Raw genomic sequence first — 23963 nt, 5'->3', positions numbered from 1 at the left:
TTTTTTTTAATTTACATAAAGAAATTTATTTATTGGAACAATATTTGTTTTCTCTTTATTTAGGAATTTAAATAAATATATTTTTACACAGTATAATAATTTATTTTTTTTACATTGTCCCAGTGTTGGACATTACTGTATAAAGTCAGATTGCTGATTTGACACTTTGCACAGCACTGTATCAGATCAGTGGTCTGACAGGCAGTGAAGGAGGCTTCCCAGGTCCTGCTCTCAGCAGGCACTGACAAGCCACCTCCCTTCAGGACCCTGTGGCCATCTTGGATCTGGGGGTCTGCAGGCAGGGAGAACCTCAGAACAACGCAATGTCGCGTTGTTCTGAGGGTCTCAGGGAAGCACGCAGGGAGCCCACTCCCTGCGCGATGCTTCCCTATGCCCCCCGAACGCTGCGATCTTGTTTGATCACAGTGTTCCGGGGGTTAAAGTGCTGGGAGTGGTCCGTGACCGCTCCTGGCACAAAGTGCCGGATGTCAGCTGTGATAACCAGCTGACACTTGGCCGCACTCCCCCCGTGAGCACGGCTGATCGCGTATGACGTACTATCCCGTCCATGGGAATTAAGTCCCCGGTCACATGGACGGGATAGTACGTCCGATGGCAGAAAGGGGTTAAATAAGGGCCCCCTGATTCACGCCTGTTTCTTCACACCATGATTGACCTCACTAATTGAACTCCACACTATTATTTTGAACACTCCTCCTTTCAAATATTCTAATACACAAACTCAAAAACCTGCAGATCATGAATGCAGAGTCTGTCGTTTTCTTAGAATCTACTGCACCAACTGGTAAATTGTTTGACATGAGGTAGTCTAATTTATACCAAAAGCACTGATTAATCTGGTTAGTCATATTTGACTGCTATTATTTTGAACACTACTGTATGTTGTGTTTTGCCTCAGCTTTTTGTTATCTTTCCATGGTCGTTTAAGAGTGTTGCGCTCTAAGCTGTTGAAGATAATTTCCTTGATCTGACTCGGTTAGATCTGGCTGCGTGGGGTACCAAGGTCGTAAATATTAGGCATTCTAACATAATTTCAATTAAATTGATTGCGCTCGCAAGTATAAAATATCCTGGCTTACCGCTGATGTTATCTTCAAGTATTTTGTTTCATACATTTTTTTCAAGTTGATGCTGTACTGTGCATATTCACAAACATGTAAGGTTACAGGTAGCACAGTGCATTTGGACATGTTATGCATGATAAATATGAAGGAGATTACTTGGTTTGCAAAACTCAAAGTAAGGCTTACATGATACTGATTAAATAACCGCTCCACACCTAAAGGGGTTGTTCATTACTGGACAGGCCCCTGCTGAATCACTTCGGGGCCCCAAAGAAACTAAAAACAATATATGCTCGTTTCCCACAGTGGTGCCCTTCTATTGATCTTGGCTCTGATATCCTTGGAAGGTCACGTGACAGCTGCAGGCTGAACATTCTTGTATACAGTGGAGTCAGGCAAGATAGGTGCTGGCCATTTGATCCGTCGAACCGTCATTTGTCCGGCAGCTATCTTAAAGAGAACCTGTCACCCCCAAAATCGAAGGTGAGCTAAGCCCACCGGCATCAGGGGCTTATCTACAGCATTCAGTAATGCTGTAGATAAGCCCCCGATGTATCCTGAAAGATGAGAAAAAGAGGTTAGATTATACTCACCCAGGGGCGGGCGGTCCGGTCCGGGGCCTCCCATCTTCTTACGATGACATCCTCTTCTTGTCTTCACGCTGCGGCTCCGGCACAGGCGTACTTTGTCTGCCCTGTTGAGGGCAGAGCAAAGTACTGAAGGCGCCAGGAAAGGTCAGAGAGGCCCGGCGCCTGCGCACTGCAGTACTTTGCTCTGCCCTCAACAGGGCAGGCAAAGTACTCCTGCGCCGGAGCCGCAGAGTGAAGACAAGAAGAGCAAGTCATCCTATGAAGATGGGAGGCCCCGGACCGGACCGCCCAGGTGAGTATAATCTAATCTTTGTCTCATCTTTCGGGTTACATCGGGGGCTTATCTACAGCATTATAGAATGCTGTAGATAAGCTCCTGATGCCAGTGGGCTTAGCTCACCTTCGATTTTGGGGTTGACAGGTCCCTTTTAAGTGTATGGGGGGGGGGGGGGGGGGGGCACTTTATTGTATTAACTGGGTAGAATGGTGACTCGTGCTTTTGACATGACGTTAGCACTGTAGCCAGCCTGTCATTGCGCTCAGCAGCTAGTGCTGTTAGGCCTCTTTCACACTTCCATTTTTTACAATCGGTCACAATCCGTCAAAATGTTGAAAAGACGGATCCTGTGCAGATTGTTAAAAACGGGTGCACTGGGTCCGTTTTTATGACAGATTCGTCGAGGCTACGTGCACACATTGTGTGTGCGTCTTTGCTGTGAAAACGCATACACAACATAACCCAGGTTAAAAAAACTAAAAAAAATTGTGATATTCTTGCCTTTCGGCGTCCCGCACAGCCCCTGCAGCCTTGCTGATGCTCCAGTTCCCAGTGATGCATAGTGAGACAATGACCTGTGATGATCAGGTCATTTTGCAAGGCATTACTGGGAACGGGAGCATCGGGAAGGCTACGGAGGACGCCGGAAAGGATATTATGATTTTTTTATTTTTTTTATTATTTTTAACATTATATCTTTTTACTATTGATGCTGCATAGGCAGCATCAATAGTAAAAAGAGAGAGCGAGAGAGAATTTCCCTGACGGGAAATTCTTCTGCGCATGCTCAGTTTCAAAAGACTGCATCCGTCGCTGGATTCCTGCTTTTGACAGTCAGCGATGGATCCTGCGTCAATAGGCTTCCTTTATAGCCAACGACGGACAGCGTAGTATCCGTCACTGAGCGGTTTTCCGACGTACAGAAAAAACGTTCCTCTGAACATTTTCTCCGCCCGACGGACAGCAATTTTACGACGGATCCAGTGCACGACGGATGAAACTTGTGGCCATTCGTCACAATCCGTGGCTAATACAAGTCAATGAGAAAAAACAGGACCCAGCAGAAACATTTGCTAGATCCGTTTTTTTTCACAAAACAATGCATGGTGATGGAAAAAGAAAGATGGAAATGTGAAAGAGGCTTTAACTGAGCTCAGTGCAAAAAATGTTGCGCCCACCTGAGTGAGTTGTGTAAGACACAGCTTCTGGAGAAACATATCAGCTCCTGCTGCCCCGTGGCTGTGAGAGAAAATCCTTCAGGATATTTTGGCCAGAATCAGCGTCGGACTGGAGCACCTTGGGCCCACCGGAGAAAATCATTCTTGGGGCCCACTATGTAGCTACATAGAAATAGATACAAGACCACCAATTATGAGGTAAAAAGCGCTAATATCAGGTTATAATATAAGGTAGTTCACGTCTCAATTATGTAGCAAGGGTTGGGGTAGCCCCCTCACAGAATATAATGTAGCCCCCTCATAAAATATAATGCGGTCCTCTCTCATAGAATATAATGCAGCACCCCACAAAATATAATGCAACCCCCTCAGGTATGACGCAGTCCCCACCATAGAATATAATGTAGCACCCCCATAGGGTATAATGCAGCCCCCCTCATATAGTATAATGCAACCCACCACAGAATATAATGTCTCCTGAGAGAATGCAGTTCCACCACAGAATATAATGCAGCCCCCCCATAGAGTAAACTGTAGCCCCCTCATATAGTATGATGTAGCCCCCCATAATATAATGTAGTACCCTGAGTATAATGCAGTCCCCCCCACAGAATATAATGTAGTTCCCCAAGGCCGTATTTAGAGTTTCTGCTGCCCTAGTCACTTTTAGTGCTTCCTCTCCCTTAGTGTCATATTCACCAAACGGCAGTGACTTTGGCAAGAATCGCTGATGTGAAAGTCGCCTTTTGCAGCAGATCCGGCAGTTTTTCTGCATGTGCCGCGTAACGGATCACTTACAGCAACACTGCGTTCGGCCTCATTCATTCCCTATGGGATTTGCGGCACTTGCCGTGATCTGGCAAATGTGGTACCATACCTCCCAACTTTTGAAGAAGGGATGGAGGTATAAAGTTTGCGGCGCGCGCGTAGTGCGCCGCGGCAAATGTTAGGCCACGCCTCTGACCACACCCATTTCACAACTATATAAAACCAAAGAACGGAGTATATAAATCCCAATACACATTTTTTTAAAAAAAATATATATATATACGTTTTTATTGATCAATAGTATTTATCAAAAAAGTTTACATCAGTAACACAAATACATATATCACAGGATAAGTGAGGAGGAAACAAATGGTAGCGGCGAAACAAGAAGAAAGCTTATTACATCCCTGGAGCTGCTAATGTAACGTCTATAGTTTATAGTTTGTGTCTCCTTGTTCCACACGCCGCCCCCTGATGCACGTTTCGCGGTCTGCTTTTTCAAAAGGGGTTTTTGAAAAAGCAGAACCGTGCGTCAGGGGGCGGCGTGTGGAACAAGGAGAAACATCCAGACAAGATGGGTAAGCTGCTTAGTATTTATAGATGGTAATATTTAACCAGTTTTTCTTGCACTATGGCACTTTAATTGTTGATTAAGTTATGAGGACTGTGACATTTGTCATATGAGTCCCTAAACTATAGATGTTACATTAGCAGCCCCAGGGATGTAATAAGCTTTCTTCTTGTTTCGCCGCTACCATTTGTTTCCTCCTCACTTATCCTGTGATATATGTATTTGTGTTACTGATGTAAACTTTTTCGATAAATACTATTGATCAATAAAAACGTATATATATATTTAAAAAAAAAATGTGTATTGGGATTTATATACTCCGTTCTTTGGTTTTATATATATTGGGGAGTATCCTATATTGTCCCAGAGGTTTGGGCAAAAATATTGGGAGAGATATAATATTTTTCTCTCGGCCACAAGTTTGATAATTTTTGTGAGTTTTGTGTGGAGCCATTTCACAACTAGTCACACCCATATCCACGTCCCAACCACAGCCATTTAGCACTGCTGATCACACTGTTTTATATACAATAATTATAAACAAAAAATAAAATGGCCACACAGTGCTCCATACTGTATAATGGCCACACATGATACTCAATACTGTATAACGGCCACCACACATGATGCTCCATACTGTATAATGGCCACACATAGTTCTCCATACTGTATAATGGCCACACATAGTGCTCCATACTGTAGAACGGCCACACAGTTCTCCATACTGTATAATGATCCCACATGATGCTCAATACTGTATAATGGCCACAAATGATGCTCCATACTGTATACCGGCCACACATGATGCTCCATGCTGTATAACGGCCACAAATGATGCTCCATACTGTATAATGGCCACACATGATGCTCCATGCTGTATAACGGCCACACATGATGCTCCATACTGTATAACGGCCACACATGATGCTCCATACTGTATAATGTCCATTGGCCACACATGATGCTCAATACTGTATAATGGCCACACAGTTCTCCATACTGAATAATGCCCCCCCCCCCCCTCCTGTATGCATGGCTCATCTCCCTCCCATCCCATATGCATGGCTAATATTCCCCCCTGTATGCATGGCTCATCTCCCTCCCATCCCATATGCATGGCTAATATTCCCCCCTGTATGCATGGCTCATCTCCCTCCCATCCCATATGCATGGCTCATATTCCCCCCTGTATGCATGGCTCATATTCCCCTCCTGTATGCATGTCTCATATTCCCTCCTGTATGCATGGCTCATCTCCCTCCCATCCCATATGCACGGCTCATATTCCCCCCCTGTATGCACGGCTCATATTTCCCCCCTATATGCATGGCTCATATTCCCCCCCTATATGCATGGCTCATATTCCCCCCTGTATGCATGGCTCATATTCCCCCCTGTATGCATGGCTCATATTCCCCCCTGTATGCATGGCTCATATTCCCCCCTGTATGCATGGCTCATATTCCCCCCTGTATGCATGGCTCATATTCCCCCCTGTATGCATGGCTCATATTCCCCCCTGTATGCATGGCTCATATTCCCCCCTGTATGCATGGCTCATATTCCCCCCTGTATGCATGGCTCATATTCCCCCCTGTATGCATGGCTCATATTCCCCCCTGTATGCATGGCTCATATTCCCCCCTGTATGCATGGCTCATCTCTCCACCCCTAACCCATCCCCCCCTCCACCCTCGCCCCAGCTCCCATCTTGCATGGCGCGCCGGCTTAAGTCCTCCTTCATCCCCCCGTCCCTCATACTCACCTGTCCCACACTGCACGGCCGCGCCGACATTCCTCGCGCTCTGTCCTGACTCCCGGCGCAGCACCTTCTTCCTGCCTGAGCGGTCATGTGATACCGCTCATTAAGGTCATGAATATGCGCATATTCATGACCTTAATGAGCGATACCACGTGACCGCTCATTCAGGACGAGCTGCAGACGCCGAGACCATCGCTGGAGCAGGGTGAGTATCGTCTTCAAGGAGGGCGGGAGGCGGGCGCCGGGGGGGGGGACCTGGAGCAGTGGGGGCCCTAGGCAGCTGCTGGCCACTATGTCAGCAAGTGTCAGTGCCAGGGTTCTCCGGTGGGCCAGTCCGAGCCTGGCCAGAATAGACAAGACACTGGCTGTGGAATAAAAAGCATTACTTTAATACTGGCAAAAAATCCTTATTTTCAGAAGTGCAGCCCACTGTACCTGCAGAGTTTATTTTTTGTAGTTTATACTGTATGGGACCCGCTTCCTGAAATCGGACCACCCCTTTTAAAAGCAAGCTACCTTAAGAAAATTACCTATTGATTAAATTTAGTTTTATCTAATGTATTTTTTTAAATTCCATTTTATTTACATTGCATAGTCTGTATTAAAACTAAACAAATATTAGGCTCCTACCTTTTTGTTCAAGAATTAAAACGCATACATTAGCCACAATGGTCAAATCCTGACCATATCCTGTTGAAATGTCTGAGCGTGTGCAAAGGTGAATGAAGGTAGAGGGAGCAGGGTCTGGGTTACTTTTTTTTTTTTAATAAAGAAAATTATGAAAACAATTGGTTGTTTTCCCCCCTGATAGTATCCTTTATAAGAAATGAAAGAGAACTTCAAAATGAAAAAAAAAAAATCAGTCGCATCAGTTTTTTACAATCTGCGACCGATCCGTCGAGTCAACGGATTGTGACTGATGGCAAAAAAACTGATGTGTAAAAGGGGCCTAACTTGGCATCAACCCGGCTGCAGTAGCCGCTGATGTCAAGTTCCAGAATGCAGTGCATCACCTGGGCGTGACCCCTGATTGACTGGGCTGTGGCTGGAGTTTTGCATCTCATCACAGCCCAGTATCCAGTGCGCTCTCCCTCTCTGCTCTACTTTCATTAGCCACAGCACAGTCAACAAGGAGGGGTGATGCAGGACACTCTGGGTCACTCCTGGGTGATGCAAGGCATTCTGGTACTTGACGTGATATCAGCGGCGGCTGCATCCTGGGGTGATGCCGAGTGAGCGGTCAGCAATAGCGCTGCTCACAGGCACAGATGTCAAGAGATATTTACAAAAATACTTCTTTACAGTGTTGCTCTTCCTGATTGTGGGCACATACCGTAAGCGATAAGTAAAATTACCCATTAGATGTCACTTGATTAAGCCACGAAGAAATGCTTTAACCCCTTAATGACAGCCAATACGTCTTTTAACTGACCTCAGATATAAGAGAATAGCATCCCCATACAGGGGACAATCCAGCAGCTGTTGGCTGTACTCTATAGCTGACAACTTGCTGCATCAGCCACAATCAGTGTTTGCACCGTCCAAATCTGTTTAACCCCTTAGATGCTGCTGTCAATTGTGACTACATCATTATAAATGGTTAACCCCCTCCTAATTCTGAAGGATTAACCCCTTAATCCCATATGACGTACTATCCCGTCGAGGTGACCTGGGACTTAATTCCCAGGGACAGGATAGTACATCATATGCGATCGGCCGCGCTCACGGGGGGAGCGCGGCCAGGTGTCAGCTGACTATCGCAGCTGACATCCGGCACTATGTGCCAGGAGCGATCACGGACCGCTCCCGGAACATTAACCCCAGCACACTTCGATCAAACATGATCGCAGTGTTCCGGCGGCACAGGGAAGCATCGCACAGGGAGGGGGCTCCCTGCGGGCTTCCCTGAGACGATCGGTACAAAGCGATGTGCTCACCTTGTACCGAGTGTCTCCTCCCTGCAGGCCCCGGATCCAAAATGGCCGCGGGGCTACTTCCGGGTCCTGCAGGGAGGTGGCTTACCAAGCGCCTGCTCAGAGCAGACGCTGGTAAGCCAGGAGCAGGGCACGCCAGAACGCTGATCTGACACAGTGCTCTGCAAAGCGATCTGTCACTATACAGTGATGTCCACCCTGGGACAAAAGAAAAAAACAAATGTTTAGACGTGTAAAAAATTTTAAAAAAAAAATCCTAAATAAAGAAAATATATATATATATATATATATATATATATATATATATATATATATATATATATATATATATACACGCACGCACGCACGCACACATTGTTCCCATAAATACATTTCTTTATCTAAATTACAAAAGAAAAACAATAAAAGTACACATATTTAGTATCGCCGCGTCCGTACTGACCCGACCTATAAAACTGTCCCACTAGTTAACCCCTTTAGTGAACAACGTAAAAAAAAGAGGCAAAAAAACGCTTTATTATCATACCGCCGAACAAAAAGTGGAATAACACGCAATCAAAAAGACAGATATAAATAAACATGGTACCGCTGAAAACGTCATCTTGTCCCGCAAAAAATGAGCCGCCATACAGCATCATCAGCGGAAAAATAAAAGTTAGTCCTCAGAATAAAGCGATGCAAAAATAATTATTTTTTCTGTAAAAGTTTATATTGTATAAAAGCACCAAAACATAAAAAAATGATGTAAATGAGGTATTGCTGTAATCGTACTGACCCAAAGAATAAAACTTCTTTATCCATTTTACCAAATGCGGAACGGTATAACCCCACAAAAGAAATTCATGAATAGCTGGTTTTTGGTCATTCTGCCTCACAAAAATCGGAATAAAAAGCGATCAAAAAAAGTCACGTGCCCGAAAATGTTACCCATAAAAACGTCAACTCGTCCCGCAAAAAACAAGACCTCACATGACTCTGTGGACCAAAATATGGAAAAATTATAGGTCTCAAAATGTGGTAACGCAAAAAAATATTTTTTGCAATAAAAAGCGTCTTTTAGTGTGTGACAGCTGCCAATCATAGAAATCCGCTAAAAAACCCTCTATAAAAGTAAATCAAACCCCCCTTCATCACCCCCTTAATTAGGGAAACATAAAAAAATGTAAATGTATTTATTTCCATTTTCCCATTAGGGTTAGGGCTAGGGTTGGGGCTAGGGTTGGGGCTTGGGTTAGGGTTACAGTTAGGGTTGGGGCTAAAGTTAGGGTTGGGGCTAAAGTTAGGGTTTGGATTACATTTACGGTTGGGATTAGGGTTAGGGGTGTGTCAGGGTTAGGGGTGTGGTTAGTTATGGTTGGGATTAGGGTTAGGGGTGTGTTTGGGATAGGGTTTCAGTTAGAATTGGGGGTTTCCACTGTTTAGGCACATCAGGGCTCTCCAAACGCGACATGGCGTCCAATCTCAATTCCAGCCAATTCTGCGCCCAAACAGGGGTTTACCCCAACATATGGGGTATCGGCATACTCAGGACAAATTGGACAACAACTATTGAGGGGTTCAAAGTTCTCACAACACATCTAGATAAGTTGCTTGGGGTGTCTAGTTTCCAAAATGGTGTCACTTCTGGGGGGTTTCTACTGTTTAGGTGCATCAGGGGCTCTGCAAATGCAACGTGACGCCTGCAGACCAATCCATCTAAGTCTGCATTCCAAATGGTGCTCCTTCCGAGCTCTGCCATGCGCCCAAACGGTGGTTCCCCCCCACATATCGGGTATCAGCGTACTCGGGACAAATTGGAAAACAACTTTTGGGGTCCAATTTCTCCTGTTACCCTTGGAAAAATACAAAACTGGGGGCTAAAAAATAATTTTTGTGGAAAAAATGATTTTTTATTTTCACAGCTCTGCGTTATAAACTGTAGTGAAACACTTGGGGGTTCAAAGTTCTCACAACATATCTAGATAAGTTCCTTAGGGGGTCTACTTTGCAAAATGCTGTCACTTGGGGGGGGTTTCAATGTTTAGGCCCATCATGAGCTCTCCAAACGTGACATGGTGTCCCATCTCAATTCCAGTCAATTTTGCATTGAAAAGTCAAACGGCGCTCCTTCCCTTCCGAGCTCTGCCATGCGCCCAAACAGTGGTTTACCCCCACATATGGGGTATCGGTGTACTCAGAACAAATTGTACAACAACTTTTGGGGTCCAATTTGTCCTGTTACCCTTGGTAAAATAAAACAAATTGGAGCTGAATTAAATTTTTTGTGAAAAAAAGTTAAATGTTAATTTTTTTTTTAAACATTCCAAAAATTCCTGTAAAACACCTGAAGGGTTAATAAACTTCTTGAATGTGGTTTTGAGCACCTTGAGGGGTGCAGTTTTAGAATGGTGTCACACTTGGTTATTTTCTATCATATAGACCCCTCAAAATGACTTCAAATGTGATGTGGTCCCTAAAAAAAAAAAAATGGTGTTGTAAAAATGAGAAATTGCTGGTCAACTTTTAACCCTTATAACTCCCTAACAAAAAAAAAATTTTGGTCCCAAAATTGTGCTGATGTAAAGTAGACATGTGGGAAATGTTACTTATTAACCCCTTCCCGACCTGTGACACAGCGTATGCGTCATGAAAGTCGGTGCCTTCCCGACCTGTGACGCATATGCTGTGTCACAGAATGATTGCGTCCTTGCAGACCGGGTGAAGGGGTTAACTCCTATTTCACCCGATCTGCAGGGAGAGGGGGAGTTGTACTTCAGCCCAGGGGGGGTGGCTTCACCCCCCCGTGGCTACGATCGCTCTGATTGGCTGTTGAAAGTGAAACTGCCAATCAGAGCGATTTGTAATATTTCACCTATGAAAATGGTGAAATATTACAATCCAGCCATGGCCGATGCTGCAATAGCATCTGCCATGGCTGGAGACCCCGATCTGCCCCCACCCCACCCCACCGATCGCCCCCCCAGTCGTCCTTTTTGCCCCGATCTCCGTTCCGCTCCCCTCCTCCCTCCTGTCGGCTCCCCCGGTCCTCCTGTCCGCTCCCCAGGTCCTCCGATCCCCCCCCCCGTGTTCCGGTCCCACCCCCCCATACTTACCTAGCTCCGATGTCCCTCCCGGTGTCCGGCCGTCTGCTTCATGGGCGCCGCCATCTTGGAAAATGGCGGGCGCATGCGCAGTGCGCCCGCCGAATCTGCCAGCCGGCAGATTCGTTCCTGCACATTTTGATCACTGTGATAAGTTCTATCACAGCGATCAAAATAAAAAAAATAGTAAATAAATCACCCCCTTTATCACCCCCATAGGTAGGGATAATAATAAAATACAGAAAATATAATTATTTTTGTTTTTCCATTAGGGTTAGGGGTAGGGGTAGGGTTGCACTTAGGGTTGCACTTAGGGCTAGGATTGCACTTAGGGTTGCACTTAGGGTTGCACTTAGGGGTGCACTTAGGGCTAGGGTTGCACTTAGGGTTGCACTTAGGGTTGCACTTAGGGCTAGGGTTGCACTTAGGGTTGCACTTAGGGTTGCACTTAGGGTTGCACTTAGGGTTGTACTTAGGGTTGCACTTAGGGTTGCACTTAGGGTTGCACTTAGGGCTAGGGTTAGAATTAGGGTTAGAATTAGGGTTAGAATTAGGGTTAGGGTTGGAATTAGGGTTAGAATTAGGCTATGTGCACACGGTGCGGATTTGGCTGCGGATCCGCAGCGGATTGGTCGCTGCGGATTCGTATCAGTTTTCCATCACGTTTACAGTACCACGTAAACCTATGGAAAACCAAATCCGCTGTGCCCATGGTGCGGAAAATACAGCGCGGAAACGCTGCGTTGTATTTTCCGCAGCATGTCAATTCTTTGTGCAATTCCGCAGCGTTTTACACCTGCTCCATAATAGGAATCCGCAAGTGAAATCCACACAAAAAACACTGGAAATCCGCGGTAAATCCGCAGCTAAAGTGCAGTGCGTTTTACCTGCAGATTTTTCAAAAACTGCGGAAAAATCCACACAAATCCGCAACGTGAGCACATAGCCTTAGGGTTGGAATTAGGGGTAAGACTAGGGTTAGGGGTGTGTTGGGGTTACGGTTGTGGTTAGGGTTGGGATTAGAGTTAGGGGTGTGTTGGGGTTAGTGTTGGAGTTAGAATTGAGGGGTTTCCACTTTTTAGGCACATCAGGGGGTCTCCAAACGCGACACGGCGCCACCATTGATTCCAGCCAATCTTGCGTTGAAAAAGTAAAATGGTGCTCTCTCCCTTCCGAGCCCCGACGTGTGCCCAAACAGTGCTTTACCCCCACATATGGGGTACCAGCGTACTCAGGAGAAACTGGTCAACAACTTTTGGGGTCCAATTTCTCCTGTAACCCTTGGGAAAATAAAAAATTGCGGGCTAAAAAATTATTTTTGAGGAAAGAAAAATGATTTTTTATTTTCACGGCTCTGCGTTATAAACTTCTGTGAAGCACTTGGGGGTTCAAAGTGCTCACCACACATCTAGATAAGTTCCCTTGGGGGTTTAGTTTCCAAAATGGGATCACTTGTGGGGAGTTTCTACTGTTTAGGCACATCAGGGGCTCTGCAAACGCAACGTGATGCCCGCAGAGCATTCCATCAAAGTCTGCATTTCAAAACGTCACTACTTCACTTCCGAGCTCCGGCATGTGCCCAAACAGTGGTTTACCCCCACATATGGGGTATCACCGTACTCAGGAGAAACTGGACAACAACTCTTGGGGTCAAATTTCTCCTGTTACCCTTGGGAAAATAAAAAAATCAGGGCTAAAAAAAATTTTGGGAGGAAAGAAAACGTATTTATTATTTTCACGGCTCTGCGTTATAAACTTCTGTGAAGCACTTAGGGGTTCAAAGTGCTCACCACACATCTAGATAAGTTCCCTTGGGGGTTTAGTTTCCAAAATGGGGTCACTTGTGGGGGGTTTCTACTGTTTAGGCACATCAGGGGCTCTGCAAACGCAACATGATGCCCGCAGAGCATTCCATCAAAGTCTGCATTTCAAAACATCACTACTTCACTTCCAAGCCCCGGCATGTGCCCAAACAGTGGTTTACCCCCACATATGGGGTATCAGCGTACTCAGGAGAAACTGGACAACAACTATTGGGGTAAAATTTCCCCTGTTACCCTTGGGAAAATAAAAAATTCAGGGCTAAAAAAAATTTTTTGAGAAAAGAAAAATTATTTTTTATTTTCATGGCTCTGCGTTATAAACTTCTGTGAAGCACTTGGGGGTTCAAAGTGCTCACCACACATCTAGATTAGTTCCTTGGGAGGTCTAGTTTCCAAAATGGGGTCACTTATGGGGAAGCTCCAATGTTTAGGCACACAGGGGCTCTCCAAACGCGACATGGTGTCCGCTAATGATTGGAGCTAATTTTCCATTCAAAAAGACAAATGGCGTGCCTTCCCTTCCAAGCCCTGCCGTGCACCCAAACAGTGGTTTACCCCCACATATGGGGTATCATCGTACTCAGGACAAACTGGACAACAACATTTGGGGTCCAATTTCTCCTGTTACCCTTGGGAAAATAAAAAATTCTGGGCTAAAAATCATTTTTGAGGAAAGAAAAATTATTTTTTATTTTCACGGCTCTGCGTTATAAACTTCTGTGAAGCACTTGTTGGTTTAAAGTGCTCACTATGCATCTAGATAAGTTCCTTGGGGGGTCTAGTTTCCAAAATGGGGTCACTTGTGGGGGATCTCCAATGTTTAGGCACACAGGGGCTCTCCAAACGCGACATGGTGTCCGCTAACGATTGGAGCTACTTTTCCATTCAAAAAGTCAAATGGTGCGCCTTCCCTTCCGAGCCTTGCCATGCGCCCAAACAGTGGTTTACCCCCACATATGAGGTATCGGCGTACTCAGGAGAAATTGCCCAACAAATTTTAGGATCCATTTTATCCTGTTGCCCATGTGAAAATTAAAAAATTGAGGCTAAAATAATTTTTTTGTGAAAAAAAAGTACTTTTTCATTTTTACGGATCAATTTGTGAAGCACCTGGGGGTTTAAAGTGCTCACTATGCATTTAGATAAGTTCCTTGGGGGGTCTCCTTTCCAAAATGGGGTCACTTTTGGGGAAGCTCCAATGTTTAGGCACACAGGGGCTCTCCAAACGCGACATGGTGTCCGCTAACGATGGAGATAATTTTTCATTCAAAAAGTCAAATGGCGCTCCTTCCCTTCCGAGACTTACCATGTGCCCAAACAGTGGTTTACCCCCACATGTGAGGTATCCGTGTACTCAGGAGAAATTGCCCAACAAATTTTAGGATCCATTTTATCCTGTTGCCCATGTGAAAATTAAAAAATTGAGGCTAAAATATTTTTTTTGTGAAAAAAAAGTACTTTTTCATTTTTACGAATCAATTTGTGAAGCACCTGGGGGTTTAAAGTGCTCACTATGCATCTAGATAAGTTCCTTGGGGCGTCTAGTTTCCAAAATGGGGTCACTTGTGGGGGAGCTCCAATGTTTAGGCACACGGGGGCTCTCCAAACGCGACATGGTGTCCGCTAAAGATTGGAGCCAATTTTTCATTCAAAAAGTCAAATGGCGCTCCTTCCCTTCCGAGTTCTGCCGTGCGCCCAAACAGTGGTTTACCCCCACATATGAGGTATCAGCGTACTCAGAACAAATTGGACAACAACGTTCGTGGTCCAGTTTCTCCTTTTACCCTTGGGAAAATAAAAAAATTGTTGCTAAAAGATCATTTTTGTGACTAAAAAGTTAAATGTTCATTTTTTCCTTCCATGTTGCTTCTGCTGCTGTGAAACACCTGAAGGGTTAATAAACTTCTTGAATGTGGTTTTGAGCACCTTGAGGGGTGCAGTTTTTAGAATGGTGTCACTTTTGGGTATTTTCAGCCATATAGAACCCTCAAATTGACTTCAAATGTGAGGTGGTCCCTAAAAAAAATGGTTTTGTAAATTTTGTTGTAAAAATGAGAAATCACTGGTCAAATTTTAACCCTTATAACTTCCTAGCAAAAAAAAATGTTGTTTCCAAAATTGTGCTGATGTAAAGTAGACATGTGGGAAATGTTATTTATTAACTATTTTGTGTCACATAACTCTCTGGTTTAACAGAATAAAAATTAAAAATGTGAAAATTGCGAAATTTTCAAAATTTTCGCCAAGTTTCCATTTTTTTCACAAATAAACGCAGAAATTATCGACCTAAATTTACCACTATCATGAAGCCCAATATGTCACGAAAAAACAATCTCAGAATCGCTAGGATCCGTTGAAGCGTTCCCGAGTTATTACCTCATAAAGGGACACTGGTCAGAATTGCAAAAAACGGCAAGGTCATAAAGGCCAAAATAGGCTGGGTCATGAAGGGGTTAATTATTTTGTGTGATATCTCTCTGTGATTTAAAGGGAATCTGTCACCCCCAAAATCGCGGGTGAGGTAAGCCCACCGGCATCAGAGGCTTATCTACAGCATTCTGTAATGCTGTAGATAAGCCCCCGGTGTATCCTAAAATATGAGAAAAAGAGGATAGATTACACTCACCCAGGGGACGTTCCAGCTGCTGGTCCGCGTCCGGCGCCTCCCTTCTTCATCAGATGACGTCCTCTTCTGGTCTTTAAGTTGGAAAATTGCAAGATTTTCACCAAATTTCCATTTTTTTCACAAATAAACGCAAGTTATATCGAAAAAATTTTGCCACTATCATGAAGTACAATATGTCACGAGAAAACAATGTCAGAATCGCCAAGATCCGTTGAAGCGTTCCAGAGTTATAACCTCATAAAGGGACAGTGGTCAGAATTGTAAAAATTGGCCTGGTCATTAACGTGCAAACCACCCTTGGGGCTTAAGGGGGTTGAGTTACCCTCTATCCTATCAATAGTTGACAACTTATTTACTCTCTAAACCAAAATATCAGTTGAGCCAGGGCACTTGTTATAATTCATTGGTGTGACTTCACACTGCGGCCATTTAAAGCATCACTCCAACGTTTTTTTTTATTGCATTGCTGGAGTCGTGCTTTCAATATAATTTCCCTGCTCCCAGTCTGATACTCCCTTTCTGGCATTTTCATCTGTTTTCGCTACTGCTCCCCTCAGTCTCCAGTGAAAAGTGACCTGTCAGCTGCTTTGGTGTTTCATGACGCAGCGTGGAGGTCACTTTCCAATACAATTCTATGAGAGCCTTGCTCTGGCTCTCATAGACTTGTATTGAGAGCTTGTGACTTAACTTCTGGCCAGTCAGAAGCTACTGTCACTGTTACATACTCACCGCTGGAAAACCGTGAAGACGCCAGGTATGAGCTCAGGAAAAAAAAAAATACGTGGAGTGGTGATTTAACAAGATTAACCCCAGAAATAAAAAAAAAAAAATAAGAATATAACAGTAACAGTAATTTTGTCCATGGGTACCCACACTTTTACATGCCACTGTATATAAACAAAATGAACAGCCCAAAAAAGGGAACCAGGCCCAAGTTTGTATAATACAAAAAACTAACTCAAAACCAAAAAACTTACGCTCTGAATAGCACCTTTAATACCATACTGTTGCCATCAGTCTTAGTTTTTTTTTTTGCCTTTCTTAGAATCAGCACTGTAGAATTATAAGGTGGATTTGGACCCGTGTTCATTTTTTAACCTTATCAGGCATGTAAAGTACATTAATTAGAAGCAACTTTTAATTTAATTCTTGTCTTTGCCCTTTTACATTAATCTTTTTGAGTTGTTTTTTTATGTTTCCCTTCAAATACTGCATGATAAAGCTCAATTTGCCATCGCATCATTTTATATTATCCATGTTGCCAATAAATGGGGGTGTCGTATCTAATTTTTGCTTCACTTTTCCACAGCCGAAGAGTTTCTTCACTCTGAGGGCCCATTGCTACTGGAAATGAGAATTAAGCGTCTTCTGAAACTCGGCAAGGTGGCAGCAGCAACATGCTTGGCAAAGATATGTTCAGATCACCAAGAAATGAGCAGGAAAGGACACTTCAAACAGCTCTACCTGAAATGTCTGTGTGCAGCCTCACCAAATATAAAGCTTATTGAGGAGGTTAGTGATGACTAAGCAGTATAATTAAACATACTTTTCTTTAGAAGACATTCATATAAACATTTAAAAGATGAATACTTAACCCCTTAATGACCAGAGGTATTTTTGTTTTTGCAGGGTTTTTGTTTTTTTTTCTCCTTTTCCCAGAGCCATAACTTTTTTATTTTTTGTTAAAATGACCATGTGAGGGCTTGTTTTTTTCCAGGACGAGTTGTACTTTTGAATGGCACCATTGGTTTTAACATATTGTGTACTGGAAAATGGAAAAAAAATTCCAAGTGCGGTGAAATTGCAAAAAAAAAAAAGTGCAATTCCACAATTTTTTTTTTTTTTTTTTTTTTTAACCATGTTCACTAAATGCTAAAACTGACCTGCCATTATGATTCTCCAGGTCATTACGAGTTTGTAGACACCAAACTTGTTCAGGTTCTTTTTTATTTAAGTGGTGAAAAAATAATCCAAACTTTGGTAAAAAAAAAAAAAAAATGTTTTCCGAGACCTGTAGCGCCTCCACTTTTCGTGATGTTGGGTTGGGTGAGGGCTTATTTTTGGCGCTAGCTTTTATGAATACCATTGTGATGTACCTACAATCTTTTGATCTTTACAATTTTATTGCAATGTAGCGGCGACCAAAAATACGTAATTCTGATGTTTTGAATTTTTTTCTCGCTACGCCGTTTAGCGATCGGGTTAATTCTTTTTTTTTATATTGATAGATTCTGTAATGCTGTAGATAAGCCCACGATGTATCCTAAAAGATGGGAAAAAGAGGTTAGATTATACTCACCCAGGGGCGTTCCCGCTGCTGGTCCGGTCCGGCGCCTCCTATCTTCATCAGATGACGTCCTCTTCTTGTCTTCACGCTCTGGCGCAGGCGTACTTTATCTCCCTGTTGAGGGCAGAGCAAAGTACTGCAGTGCGCAGGCGCTGGGCCTCGCTGACCTTTCCCGGCACCTGCGCACTGCAGTACTTTGTTCTGCCCTCAACAAAGTACACCGGAGCCGCAGCATGAAGACCTGAAGAGGACGTCATCGTAAGAAGATGGGAGGCCCCGGACCGCGACGCCCATCGGATCAGACGGCCCGCCCAGGTGAGTATATTCTAACCTTTTTTTCTCATCTTTTAGGATACATCGGGGGCTTATCCTACAGCATTACAGTATGCTGTAGATAAGCCCCTGATGCCGGTGGAACAGCCCATCAGCTTCCTCCTGTAGAAAAGCAGCTTTCCCTTGTGAGGGTTTTTTGGAGAACATTTTTTTTTTTTTTTTTTTTTTTGCTTAAATCAATTGTGGATAACATGTCGCATTTGAAGAGCCCTGTCAGAACATTAAAAAACAAAACCACAAGTGAGCTCACTTTGGAAATTACACATCTCAGGGCATTCATTTAAGGATGTGTTGAGAATTATTTTAACCCCTCATGCAATCCACAGAATTTTCTAACCAATAAATAAATAAAAAATCTTTTTTCAACTAAAATGTCACATTTGAGGTGTCGTCAAAGTTAGCCAGAACCGGTTACGTTAAGAACTGTGAGTACAGCTATTTTAAAGCTTGTGAGCACTGAGCTCCCTGCCAGTCACCTCTGGTAGACTCTAGCGGCAGCCTGTAACCTTGGCAACCAGCACTAAGCAATATAATTAAAATTCCCTCAATTATTGAGAACTGAAATATTTTTTTGATAATGACGAATTCATACTGCTATATATCGTTGTCCTAGTACCGACTGCGACTTCAGGACTGACCACAGGTCTCCTGCCCTAGACTCAACAGCTCCTTACATTCTTAAATTAATCTGAAAATCATAGTCTGTAAATGTGTTATACAAAGGTCTGAACTCAGCCTTAAACCAAGTAAAATTGGCTGTATTCTTTTGTCCTTGTTAAATGAATATACCATACCATATTTGGTAACTATGCACTTTTTATTGAAAATTATATATTGTATTGCATACATTTTTTTTGTTACTCGGTTCTGATTTTCACTGTTCTAAGGAGCTAAAATTCAATTTCATAAAATAGTTGTTAATGTAGAGAGCATGACCAATCATATAAAGAGGTGAACCAGCCAAATACTCACAGGATTTATGTTTTATTGCCATTGTCATATTGTGCGACTGTCAGTATACACTACTTACAACGTACCTTGTTTTTTAGATTGCCAAAGTAGATTGCAAGGATGCATTGGAAATGATATGCAATCTGGAGTCTGAAGGTGATGAAAAAACATCACTTATCCTGTGTGCAGCTTTTCTGTCCCGCCAGCTTCAATTTGGGGAAATGTATTGTGCCTGGTAAGTATGTAGAAAAAGTAAGAAAAGTCTTGGGTCTTACTAAGAATGACATGTTCATTTTGGAGTTCTCTACAAATGAGTTACTGTAGACCCTAAGGCTATGTGCACACGTTGCAGATTGGGGTGCAGCATTTTCTGCACAAGATCCGCATGTCCTGGCATAAAACGCAGGTGCAGATTTGATGCGGTTTTGTTGCGGATTTTGTGCGGATTTCATGCGTTTTTTTACCGCTGCGGATTTCTATAATGGAAGGGTGCAGAAACGTTGCAGATCCGCACAAAAGAAGTGACATGCTACTTCTTTTGATCCGCAGCATTTTTCATGCGGAATTTTCCACACCATTAGCACAGCATTTTTTTTCCTATTGATTTACATTGTACTATAAATCACTTTGCGGATCTGCAGCGTTTCTGCGCGGAAAAACACTGCGGATCCGCACTAAATCTGCTTTGTGTGCACACAGCCTTACATTCAGATTAATGATCAGGACAGCCCATTATCCAAACATTTATGCCATGTTTAATTGTTGTCTTGAGTGTTTTGGGGTCAAACCGACCACTTCAGTACAAGGCAGATAACAAGGAAAATCTGTTGGCTCTTGGTTTCTTATGTGTATGCATATATTTGTTCTCAGGGAATTGACGCTGTTCTGGAGTAAGCTGCAGAGAAGAGTTGAACCATCTATACAAGTATATTTGGAAATATGTCGCCAGCTGTCTCAGCTAACGAAAACTGTGTATCACATCTTCTTTCTTATTAAGGTTATTCAGTCAGAGGTAAGCCACATAACTAAAAAGAATAAGCCGATTTGCAATTGACCTTTTTTTGTCTGCTTTCAGTGTACTGATATGAGAGGTTTTATCTTGCGTAGTTTACAGCTTGTTTCCAAGGAGATCGACCACCAAAACCTAGCCAAATATATGCAATACTTGTATTCCAGGAATTAAACTCCTAACTAAGTGATGAGCGAGTGTACTCGTTGCTCGGGTGGTCTCCGAGTATTTGTAACCGCTCGGAAATTTAGTTTTTGTTGACGCAGCTGCATGATTTACGGCTGCTAGCCAGCCTGAGTACATGTGAGGGTTGCCTGGTTACTAGGGAATCTCCACATGTATTCAAGCTGTCTATCAGCTGTAAATCATGCAGCTGAGGCAACGAAAACTAAATCTCCAAGCACTAACAAATACTCGGAGTCCACCCAAGCGTGCTAGGGAAAACCCGAGCAAAGAGTACACTGGCTCATCACTACTCCTAACATCCCAGCCACTTCTCCAGCCAGATTTTTATTCAGAACCTTTCTTCTCACCAACCACTTTTCCTCCCTCCCTCTCAGCTCCTGACCAAGTTGCTGTTATCATTCTCATATAATAACAATCCATGGCATTCTTCCTCGTGGCTTGCACTGTCCTGAACGATGTGCATGTTCAATTGCCCTATTATTTCTATATGCAAATACAGTGATTACAGTGTAAACTTCAAAACCAACCACTGAGGGCTGAATGTGTTATAGCAGAACCTATGCTGAGCTTTATAGTTCTACTAATACTATAGTTCTGCTACTCACCAGAACTGTCACTCATATAGAAGTATCCAGTCTGCCAGAAAGATTTTTATTTCGATGCTCATGTCTCGTACAGTAAGTTTTACACATTAAAGGCGTATTTCCATCTCCAAGATCTTATCCCAGTATGTAGTAAGTGTAATAATAGCAAATTCTTCCAATTAGAAATGTAGTATAGTTTTTCTGATTCACTATGTCTCTTTCCTCATGTGCCGGCATTGCAGGGCTTTAGGTATCCATGGTTAAGACCACTAACAACTAGCTAACTGTCACTATATTAGTAGTCTTAACCATGGATAGCTGAAGTCCTGCAATAATGCTGGCACATGAAGAAAAAGACATAGCGAATCAATAAAAATTATACATTTCTTATTGGAGGTATTGCCTAATATTATTATTGCACCCACTACATAGTGTACTCATTGCTCGGGTTTTCTCAAGCACGCTCGGGTGACCTCCGAGTATTTCTTAGTGTTTGGAGATTTAGTTTTCAGCTATTAGCCAGGCTGAGTACATGTGGGGGTTGCCTGGTTGCTAGGGATACCCCATATGTATTCAAGCTGTCTAGTAGCTGTAAATCATGCAGCTGAGGCAAATAATCGGAGGTCACCCGAGCAACAAGTATACTCGCTCATCACTAGTAGAGACGTATATACACATATAGCTCTCTACCTGTCATTGAAAGTTTATGTATGCTTTATGGCATAACGAGGAGGAAGCCAGCCTCCTATATGTAAGTATAGGGGTTGTCCACTACTTATACTACCCCAGTCTCAATGCCTGTGTTTCCATCTTGTGAAATAACAACTATACTTCATGTCCAGTGCTGGCGCTGTTCCAGCGGTGTCGGCAGTGACTCTCCTGAACATAATATCACGCGATTTTTCCCACTTTCTAATAAATTGCATACTTCTGGAGGAAGAGAGGAGCATCAGTGCTCACTTCTTCCAGATATATATGTGATGTCATATGCATGCCACTGCTGGAACGGCATCATAGGTCAGTTATAGGTATTGTTTTACAAGAGGGAAACAGGTAATAGTGGACAACCCCTTGTAAATTCCTTTTTCTTCAACACACTCCTAATACTGTTATCAGAGATTTGACAGTGGTATTTAACAGGTTAATAGGCAAAGGTGGAGCTCTGCTGCATCCTCCGCTCTTAGATTCAGATCATTGCTGTAACACACAGCGAGTATCTCTTAGTTACGCCTCACGTTGTAAGCTCGCTCCATACACTCGCTCCCGACATCTGTCCCACATATATGGCAGATGTTGGTAATGGGGTCATTACATCCTGGATGCTGGCTTTGTCCCTCATCTTGCCTTATTGTTCTGCGCTACTGGTAAATGATGAATGAGCTGAATTCCTCTTTGTGTTGTATGTATGCTTTGTGTATTCTAGTCTAAAGTTGATAGGTTTTCCAGCCTAAATCAGGAGAGCAATGCGTGTGTGTGTATATATATATGTATATGTGTATATATTTATGTATATATATTTATCAGAAAAGCTACAGAGAAATGCGGCAACACTCACCAGTCAAAGTGTGGTTCAATTCCTTTATTGAAGCATGTAAAACACAGCCGTCCTATTCATGGTCCGGGATGCTGAAACAGAGGAGGAGGTGAGCAGGATGTGACGACAGCTGTTTCGCGCCTACAATAGCGCTTCCACAGGTAAAGAAATTGAACCACACTTGGACTTGTGAGTGTTGCCGCATTTCTCTATCTTTTCTGATGATTGCACTTCTTACTCATGCGGGCACCTCTACCTGGATATCGGGCTCCTGTGTGACACGCCTTGGATAGACCGCAGTCGGTCTTGGATCGTGGGGCAGCTGTGCGGCTTTACTTTTTTCTATTATGGACGTATATATATTTATACATATTTGTATATACTAGAGTATAAGCCGAGACCCCTAATCTTGCCACAAAAAACTGGGAAAACTTATTGACTCGAGTATAAGCCTAGGGTGGGAGATGCAGCAGCTACTGGTAAATTTCAAAAATAAAAATAGATACCAATAAAAGTAAAATTGAGACATCAGTAGGTTAAGTGTTTTTGAATAATCATATTGAATCAGGAGCCCCATATAATGCTCCATACAGTTCATGATGGGGCCCCATAAGATGTTCCATATTAAAATATGCCCCATATAATGCTGCATAAAAGGTTAATGATGGCCCCATAAGATGCTCCATAGAATATTATGCCCCATATAATGCTGCACAAAGGTTGATTGCCCCATAAGATGCTCAATAGAATAATATGCCCCATATGCTGCTCCATAAAGGTTGATGGCCCCATAAGATGCTCCATAGAATTATGACGCGTATGCTGCTGAGATTAAAAAAATAAAATAAAATTACATACTCGCCTCTCGTTGCTGGACGCCGGGGGCCTAAGGAGGCGGGGACACCGGTGCGCTATGGGGGCCAGGTGCCAGAGTCGCCGCTTGCTCAAGACAGCGGCACTTGCGATATTCACCTGTCCCTGTTCCACCGCCGCTGTGTCTACCGGGTCTCTGCAGTGACTGTTCAGGCAGAGCGCGCGCACTAACCATGTCATCGCGCCCTCTGACCTGAACGTCAGAGGATGCGGAATACAGCGCGGCCTGTGGAACTGGGACAGGTGACTATCACTTGGCTCACCCTCCCCCGTCATACTCACCCCCTCCTGGTGCAGTCTTTGCTTCTCCGTGGCCTCCGGCGCGCTTCGGCAGCTTGTTCATGTGTTCAGCGGTCACATGGTACTGCTCATTACAGTAATGAATATTCGCGCCACGCCTATGGGAGTGGAGTCCCGTCCATATTCATTACTTTAATGAGCGGTACCAAGTGACCGCTGAACACAGGAAGAGCTGCAGGCGCTGGAGACCATCGGAGAAGCATAGACTGTGC

The 23963-nt window shown here is 43.5% G+C and overlaps 1 protein-coding gene across 2 annotated transcripts in view; it reads left to right on the top strand.

Moving 5' to 3' along the window:
• Nucleotides 1-23963, top strand: part of ZNF292 (zinc finger protein 292) — a 128407-nt gene that overhangs the window by 93441 nt on the left and 11003 nt on the right. For both annotated transcript variants that reach the window (XM_077289767.1, XM_077289766.1), the window contains 3 exons: nt 17004-17206; nt 19364-19500; nt 20136-20277. In XM_077289767.1, coding sequence (XP_077145882.1) covers nt 17004-17206; nt 19364-19500; nt 20136-20277 — 482 coding nt within the window. The remainder of the gene's footprint in view (nt 1-17003; nt 17207-19363; nt 19501-20135; nt 20278-23963) is intronic.

The sequence above is a fragment of the Ranitomeya variabilis genome, chromosome 2 (assembly GCF_051348905.1).
Source record: "Ranitomeya variabilis isolate aRanVar5 chromosome 2, aRanVar5.hap1, whole genome shotgun sequence".
Classification (NCBI taxonomy): domain Eukaryota; kingdom Metazoa; phylum Chordata; class Amphibia; order Anura; family Dendrobatidae; genus Ranitomeya; species Ranitomeya variabilis.
The sequence above is the reverse complement of the archived record's forward strand: the minus strand, read 5'-3'. Positions and strand labels throughout refer to the sequence as shown.